This window comes from Idiotropiscis lumnitzeri, chromosome 1 (assembly GCF_059441095.1).
Source record: "Idiotropiscis lumnitzeri isolate Australia: NSW breed Sydney's pygmy pipehorse chromosome 1, RoL_Ilum_1.0, whole genome shotgun sequence".
NCBI lineage: Eukaryota > Metazoa > Chordata > Actinopteri > Syngnathiformes > Syngnathidae > Idiotropiscis > Idiotropiscis lumnitzeri.
The window spans coordinates 30,969,376-30,978,593 of NC_142391.1; the positions used below are offsets into that span (position 1 = coordinate 30,969,376).

A 9,218-nucleotide genomic window follows, 5' to 3' on the forward strand; every position below is an offset into this window, starting at 1 on the left:
AGGAGCTTCAGTTTGAGAAAAGTTGTCCTTTTCTGCCATCTAGTGTTATTGTAGCCAATAATAAACTCAATTTAGGGTTGTGTGCGTGTACGTGTGCAACATTATATTCAAACAGTGGTCACCAATCTTTTTCAACAAATACTAAACAACTGTATACCCAAATTATGATTTAAATACAATGTACTGCAAGCACAAGTTAAATAATATATGATAATAAAATAACCAGATAAATTCATAAATAACATTTAAACAGGCTATATGTAAGATACAATTAAAAAGTGATATTATTATTGTTTTTTCCTTGTATGGTCAGGGGTCATGTCCGGTCTGCAGAGAGAATAGTTCAAGACATTGTGAGCTCAGATGAGCCTCTGTTAACCCATTTGCACAACCCGGAGTAAAAAAAAAAAAAAAAAGTTAACTTGAAGTCTGCAGTAAGAGCTCGCGGAGGGGAGACAATACGACATATGAATAGTGAAGAAAATGAGAGACAACAGGAAAAGAAATTTAATCTAGACCAGGTGTGGGCAAACTATGGCCCAGGGGCCATATGCGCCCCGTTAAATGTTTTAATCAGGCTCGCCGAACTTGAAAAAAATTAAATGAATAAACCGTGTTAATGTTTTTGCTCAATACTGCGGGTTTTCAAAGACATATATATTCTTGAAATGCTTTTGTTAACTTTCATTTAAAAAATTTTTTTTTCTCCGATGAGGTGAGGTTGCCAAAACACTCCATCCATCTGCTCCTGGTCCTGCCCCTCTGTCAAATTTTAGAACCCATTGTGGCTCGCCAATCAATGAATTTGCCCACCCCTGATATGGACACAAACACTTTTTTTCTCATTGCCAATCTTAATTATCGAATAGCGAAAATCTGTGCGCAATTAATACCCCGTATAAAGGATTCTAATTGCCTGTATAGAGAGTAGAAAACCTGCATACAGATTAATACGGATGAGGCCGCTAATATTGTCCCTAATGTCTTTGTGATACCCATAATATGCTACCAATATGCTTCCCTCCCATGTAAGTTATATTTTTATTAAGATAAAATTATTGCTCAATTAGTCATCAGGTGCATCACTGTTTACTGTTACTTTCAGCAAAAGCAGTTAGACTTAAGTCGTGGTTTGTCTCCATCCAGTGGAGGTTCAAGGGAAAAATAACCTGCTTGACACATGATTTCCATTACAAAATCTTTATTAACAATGTAAAATGTACACCATCCTCATGTGCCGACTGGGCGTCCAAGGGGCCATAAACACGAACAACCATTGTCCACAAGGTGGCGTCATGCTGAGCAACAACCAACTTACTCAGAGGGAAGGAACCAGTGTGTATAAGTCTAAAGATATTAATAGAGTGTCTGTGAGCGTGCGGGTGTGTGGAGTGTGTGCGCAAGTGTGTGTGCGCAAATAAAACTCTCCATTGGAACTCTCTCCATTCAAACAGTATACAGTTCTCTCGACACTTCACACTTCACGTTTTGCAGCTTCAGTACTTCCAGTTTTCTTTAAAATAATCATGATTTTTTTTTTTTTTAAATACAGCCATATCACCAGCCATATTGCTGAAAGACGCGCTTTTTTCAAAGAAATGTATCCAATCGGAGGCTTTATTCCCCCAGGCACTAATACTAGGCGCGTGATTGGTTCCCAGCGTGAGATCGACCAATGAGAGAGTGGATTTATCCCTGTGAGCTGATTAGTTGTGTATCATCGGAGCCTCACCCAACATCTTCCCTCGTTGTACCTGGCCAGTCATGTCTACGGTAATAAACGAACGGCACTTTTGAACAATGACTCTGTTCGGAAACGCTTAACGTTATTCTAAAGAGGCGTTCAGTTAGTCCGAGCCGAGCCGGATCAGAGGATAGCAAGCAGCTGTGTTCAGAAGCTGTGAGCAGAGCGCTCAGCTAACCGAAAGACACGGCTCGCTCAGCACAATGAAACATCAAATAAGATGTTAAATTGTTTGTTAAAAATTGTCCTAAAACAGCTTTCCGTCACTAAAGTCCCGTGTTGCATTTTATCCAAAGGTCCATGTTGATGTTATTGTGCAACGAGAAAGTCAAGCCACGATTACTTCGGGCGACAGTGCTTTGTCCTCATCTTCCTCTTCTATGTGGTTTTAAAAGAAGAGGGAAGAGAAAATAAAATAAATCAAAATAACATTTTAAAATAATAATAATCGTAAAAAGAAGTCAACCTCTACTTTGCAGTTTTTCTCCTTGTTGGGGGTTTCTGGTTGCCATTACCCGTGATAAACGAGGGATTACTGTATTGGAGTTTGAAGTTGTAAAGTTAAGATATAGATTTATCTGTCATGAAAGGCTAAATTAAGAGCGGGGAGGAGGACAAACAAGAAACTACTGGATTGGACAACACAGTGAAATGACTTCCTTGCCATCCTTAAACATACAGGTGGCATTTATTCAACACTGTGCTGAGAACAAAAGAGATGTCCTGAACCCTCCTGTTATATTGCATGTTGACTTGATCCATTTGAAAATGAAATAAAATACAGTGGCACCTTTGTGTAAAATATGAAAAAAAAAGGACAACACAACAGAATAAACAAGAATATAAAGACAAAAACTGGTTTTAGAAAGTGTAATAAAGCACATTTGTGCGCAATTGGGCCTTTAAGAGGGCGGGGCTAGGTGTGACTTTCTTCACCATGTTCCTTGAGAGTGTTTTCATTTTATATTTGTGTGATTCACTGTCCGTCCCATTCAATTAACAGCTCAGTGTTGCTCTTCTTTCTTTCTTTCCCCAACTTTATTCAGGTTGTGATGTATCTGAGGCTCACTTGAAATTATAATTATAAAGCGAATCATTGGCCAAGTAGCAGCTCACTGCACAAAAAAATGTTGCATAAAAAGTCCATGTATGTATAAATCAATGCAACAATCTATTTAAAAATAAGTAACAAAAACGGGGTTAAAGCATTATTTGTGTTCATTTCTTCTTTTAATTCAATATTTTTGCATTTTTAAAATTCATTATTCCAATGCCTAACTAAACATGCAGTGAGTCACTGTCCAGTAAAAAAAAGACATAACAGGAGGGTTTAAAAAAAGTGTTTCTTTTGCATATGGAATTTTTTTTTACATTTAACAGCGAACAAACGGCTCCATTGACCCAAAACTATGGGAATGTGTTGCCATTTATTCTGTGTAGTTTGTCAGCCTTGTTATATTTTTTGTGTGTTTCAAAATGGCAGTAGAAGAGTAGTGGAGGACAGTACAGAGCAATGTTGTCTCTTAATGTTGTTGTTGACGTTTTTGTTGATACCTCAACTGGTTACCAAGCAACAGAGGCCAAAGAAGCGTCTCTTCCTCTGTCGGACCACCGGGTAGGGAGACAGGTTCAGCAAACTGCTGTCGTCTAGAAGCCACAAGAACACAGAGAAAGTTTTGGAAATCATTTTTTATATCACATTACGTACACAGTAAACTCTCCTTATGTTCCAGACTATCCCTACCCATATTGAATATTTTCTAGGCATGTTTTTGTTGCATTTATTGAATTTATTCTTAAGGTCTTCAAACACAAACTGAATATAAAATATAACGTCACAACCGGACATTAAACTGATTAATCGACTAGTAGTTAAGTCGATTTTACCACTCCTCATCAACGTTTAACACTTGAAGTGGACTGGATTTTTATATTTTTTTTCCCGCTGCTGTCTCAGGTCCATAAAGCTCTGTGTGGTCGTGAAATGTCCGGCCAACAAGGTGACACAGTCTTCATATGTCTACGCCGGTATGAAAGAATGCAAGAAAGTTGTAAATGATATCAGCCGTGAGCCTCTGATTTCCACGAGTTTGAGCAACAGAGCGTTATAGTTATTGATGAGAAACTTACACTAATTACAACAAGTACAACTAATGTACGTAATAGCCAATTGTATTTTTAATCATCAGTTTTATTTGTTCCTTTGCCTGTTTGTCAAAATATGTCTTTACAAGGTTGGGGACCACTGTATTGAGTTGAAAAATGTCAATGACGTCACTGATTATTTATCTTCAACCTTCCTCACATTATGGTTGACTTTGAAAAATCTTTAGTTGGTCAACTCTTAGTCACACACCTTGGTTCTTCAGTGGTAAAGGCATCGTCTCCCTGAGTTTACTGAGAAGGTTCTTCATTTCCTTCATGTCCCTGCAACAAATAAAATTAAAAAAAAAGAATTAGATGTTGACCTTTGCATGTTGCATATTAAGTGCGTCTATTTTGACAGAACTTTTGTTCTAAAAATTTCTTCCTTTTTTGTTGCAGATACAGTATCATTTTTGTTCAACAAATCCCCTCTTAACATTATTTGAAAATCAATTGTCTTAATGTAATTTGCATAACAGTTATATGGAGACTGAATATTTTCTTTTATCAATGTCAATTTGTAGATAAAAAATAAGGGGCATTATTTGTAGATAATAAAACGATGAGGTAATTATTCATTTATATATTTTACACTCAATTTAACGATAAAGAACTCTAATCTTCAGTGTCGACCTACTTTTCGATGTTTGCTATGTCCGTGGCCACCAACCACGTGAGTGGCGGGCCGTCAGTGGGCGAGGACGACGTGTCTTCAAGGATGGGGACATCTGAGCTCTCTTCGGCCTTCCTGTCCTCCGAGGGGAGGCCACAGGGATCTTTGCCTGGCACCACAAAGAAAGACGCCGTGTTCCCAATTTTGAGGATAAAGTCATTTGTTAAGAAACGTCATCCTTTCAGGATCAATAAAATGGCTCTCAGCCAGGTCCTGAGATGAACTTTTTTTACTCACCAGCCTCTGTCGCGAGTGGCGATACAGAGTTATCAGCCATTCAGCATTTTCACTTACCACAATTTTGTTGTTCATTGGCTAGGTTATACGTTATGTACCGCCAACTTCCACAATCAGTAAAATAGCTGGTCAAAACTCTTCAGAAATTTGCAAGTAGTAATTCTCCTTTTTATATATTTTTTTTTACAACTGGGCAATGTTACCAAACACCACTTGAGGCCAACTCAGAAAAGTGTTCAAAGTAAATGCACTTGGACTTCAGCTTTTCCTCCTTCCGTCAGTTTTTCCTCATCAGTACAATTCTCTATTTGTGCAGGTGTGTCCATGCGTGTGTGTGTCAAGTACACACATCATAGGATAAAAACATAGATTCGTCATTCGCCAGCAAAATGGCAGTGTTTGAGTATTGGACCTTGTTTTGGTAATGATAAAATGCCCATCTCTTCAAAATGCTGCATCGTGCAACAAAAGTACTGCTTTTTTCCATCATTTTAGTACAGCTGGGATCAGGGACAAGGGTTGATTCATTAATCAAAGTTTTTGTTGTTTTTTTGTTTTTTTTCCCCCAACGGACAACTTTGTAGTAAAATAAGGTTATGTTTCAAACAAAAACCCACAACATGCTATTTTTTGCAACATCAGCTATGTATTTGGCAAACATTTCAGTGCATTTGGGCTTAGGGCCGATGAATGATGACTTTTTTGTTGTCATTTTTTTTTTTGTGCAACATTCAATTACTTTCTTAGAACACGCTTTACAGTTATATCAGCCACTGACACATTCTTGGATTTACCCAAAGTGTATGTACAGTAAGTGTGTGCGTGTGTGTGTGCGTGTGTGTGTTTACCTTTCCTGTGGAGCTGCAAGGAGCCCAACAAACAGAAGGACTTGAGCATCTCGGTGATATACATCTCCAAACAGCATTGCAACTGGATGAAGAGCCTGCAGATCTCTGGATGAATCTCACCATCTTCTGGCCTAACACACGTAACAAAGCGATCAGAAATCACGTAAAGTGGATTTATTTCAAAGGTTGACTTTTTATTGTTTGTATACTAAAAAGTGGGTGTAGGGAGTGCCTGTCCACCAATTAAGTGGACAATAAAAAAAAAAATCATTATTTATCTGTCTAATGTGGGAGCTTTTCCGCACTTTGGCCCTTATGCTGTTATGTTATAGTGTGGCTAATTTATAAAAGAATTTGTTTGTGTCGACTTGCTATATAAATACAGGGAAACGGTGTCGCATATATTTTTTCAGTTACACTCCTCAAACAAATACCTTCCACCAATAAATATACTGTAACAGGCACATTTTTAAAGTATTATTTTTCTAATATATATATATATATATATATATATATATTGTTTTTAACCTTTTTTTGGGGACCAATTTTTATTTAACTTTTATATGTAATGCATTTCGGAAGAGAATCGTTATTTAAGTGCACATTTTCTCTATACATTGGACAGCCACTATTCAGATGTGATAGGGACTATTCCAGCCTGCTACGAGTGGAAATATTCATGAAGAATTGACAGCAATTTTAATAGCATCGATCGGGATGTATATGCTCTGTTACAAAAATAAAATAAAATAAAAAAATCTGTGTCTATGCGGCCCAGTACCAAATGGCCCATGGACCAGTTCCAGGCCGTGGACCACTGCCTTAGAACATTATATAAAGATTACAACAAAAACACAAGTAGGTGAGTTTTTCTGTGAATAAAAGAGAATAGGTTTAAAATACCTTACAGAGAATAAACTTTCACTTTATGTGACAACTCTCACCCTGCTATCAAGGTGAGACTGTGGTGTGCGGCCCTGGCCATCTCGCAGCCTTTGGTTCGAGTTTTTAGCATGTCGGCCCTCAAATTGGGACAGTCGACGGTAATCTCCCCGATGGATATAACCAGCTCACGGTACAGGGCCACCAGCGTGTTGAACTCTTGCACGATCTGTATTGCAACCACATGGGAAACATCACTTCATATCAAGTCAATAGCATGTTCATTCACACATGCATAACCTAATGAAGCAACGCCAGAGCCGTATTGACAAGTCTGCCTTTTAAAAGAAAATAATACTCAGTGTTAATCTCCAAATGCATGGTTGTAGACCTGACCAATATATTCCACCTGGCATTTTAATTCTCCCATCATTTAAAAGCCACAAGTAGATTCAGACACGATTAAAGCAGCTCCACTCAGTGGGGAAATTGGCACATTACACTTGAACGTGCTACATGAAGCTCAAATGTAAATTGCTTTGTGTATATGAATAAATAAAGGAAAATTAAACAACCCAATTCATTGCTGTAAAATAAAATAAAAAAACATTTTGGGCTCCAAGTGTCCTATCGGATCTTTACCAGACTGCACAGGGGCAACAAGGTCTGGGACTATACATGTCCCATCCCTTTTCTCTAAATCGAGCCAGTTTTCAAAAGAATAAATAATGTAAATTTTAAATCAAATAATACATATTCTAAAATACATGTACAAATAAAATACATGGAACTCCCAAAGCAGCCAACCCATGTGCAACTTTAAAATAAATACAAATATTTTTTAAAATAAAATAATCTATAAACCTGCAAATCATAAAACAGTAACAATAGTTTTACTACTACTAATAAAAATATTTTATCAATATTATTCCAACAAATTTATGAATACTTTAAATGAAAGAAGTCAATGAATAATGAAAAAAAACATAAACTTTATAATACTCGAAATAAAATTTCCAAGCGAACGGACAGGTTGCAAAATATTATTACATGATCCTTAGAAAAAGTCTTAATCAAATTGCTCAGACGTTGCTTTAATGACTGTTGATAGTCGATCCTGGTATACGTTGACTTTGCACCATCTCGCCCCCCTCAAAAATAAATAAATAAATAAATAAAGCTTCTCGACTTGCGTGCCGCCTCTGCAGAGCGTTCATTGCACGCAGCCTAGCATGACGTCCACTTGACATGCTTCATGTCTCACACATCACATCGTCATCATCAGAGCCGTGGACACTCATTCATGCAGTTTTGGAGAGCGACCCTCCCTCCCTCACTCCCCGAAAAAAAAGCACCGCTGCAGCACACCGACCATGCTAAATGCACATGATTATGCAGTACGTCATGCATGCTGCAATTTGTCGTCATATGTGTCATGTGCATGAGCGTGCAGGATGCACAATGAGTGCACGGGATGGACTCGCGGACGTCCGCAACCTACCATCCTGCAGTCGGACACGGCGCGCTGGGCTCTGCGGCTGCTCTCCGTGCTCTCCCGCCGCTGGGGGTCTCGGTAAAGGGGCTTGCCGATCTGGAAGATGGTCCCGGCCGATCTGGGGCGGGTTTTGCGCCCATTCGATGCAGAACTCATGCATACACACCCACTAATAAAACAGTCCTGATACGGAACGATCTCTCCCGTCTGTTGCGCCCCCACCCCTCTCTTCACCGCCACCTCTCTCCTCCTCCTCTTCTCAACTCTTCACCGTCCTCACTCTATGCTCTTGACTTCAACCTGGCTTATGGTTGTGAGTCGGTTGTCCCCTCAGACCCCAGCCCTTACACCACCTCCTCAGAGTGGGATCCAGATGTGCTCCCGGATGAGAACGGTCGATGAGGATGAAGGCGGAGAATGCGCGCCTGTTCTCCGCATCAAGTCACCTTTACTCCCGCGGCATGTAGCAGCTCACAAGCGCTCTCCTCCTCGCTTCGGCTCCTCCTCACACATCATCCAGCACAAAGCGTCCATGTCTTGTGCTTTGCACCGAGCACCACTGGCAGAGGCGGCCGATAAGCATCTGCTGCCTCTTCGCAGCATTGAAGGCTGCAAACGTCACCGCCTCACATTTTTTTGGGGTGGGGGGGTTGCACTTTGGCTCGCAATTCTGCACATTCATTCACAAATCTCCCCCCTCCCTACTCGGTGGTTCCTCCTCTTGTAACCTTGGAGGAGCATTTTGTAGCAGGCTGCTGTGAGGACGACTGCGAAACACTTCCCCACCCCTCTTAATTGTTGGGACACATTCCAGACCCAGCCACGGGAGGTGAAAATATGCGCTATACGCTCTCCCTTTGTCATCTTTTGGGATTCGAATAAAAGTTTGACATGAAGTAAACGTAAGAACATATACTGTAAAAACTAGAGGTCGGACTTTTGTATTCGCTATCTGTTTACTGTTTGAGCAGTGAGTCATGGCTTACTAATTGTACTTTTGCACCCCCACCCCACCATGTTAAAGTTCAGAAACTGTAAAATCCAATTTAATTATAATGGTAAATTGAGTGCACTAATATCGCACTTTATCTACATGATATGTGCAGTTTTCCTTTTTATCCAACACACTACATGCATCCATCCATTATCTAATCCGCTAAACTGGGCGTGCTGGAGCCTATCCCAGCTGTCTTC

The 9,218-nt window shown here is 39.6% G+C and overlaps 1 protein-coding gene across 1 annotated transcript; it reads right to left on the reverse strand.

Moving 5' to 3' along the window:
* Positions 1-1,184: 1,184 nt before the first annotated feature.
* rgs7bpa (regulator of G protein signaling 7 binding protein a) lies at positions 1,185-8,763 on the reverse strand. Its single transcript, XM_088295028.1, has 6 exons — positions 8,031-8,763; positions 6,592-6,758; positions 5,648-5,778; positions 4,527-4,671; positions 4,101-4,171; positions 1,185-3,391 (listed from the first exon to the last, which is right to left on the reverse strand). Exons 1-6 carry the CDS (start codon positions 8,178-8,180, stop codon positions 3,300-3,302), a joined length of 756 nt encoding a protein of 251 aa, XP_088151154.1. The 5' UTR covers positions 8,181-8,763; the 3' UTR covers positions 1,185-3,299.
* Positions 8,764-9,218: the final 455 nt, after the last annotated feature.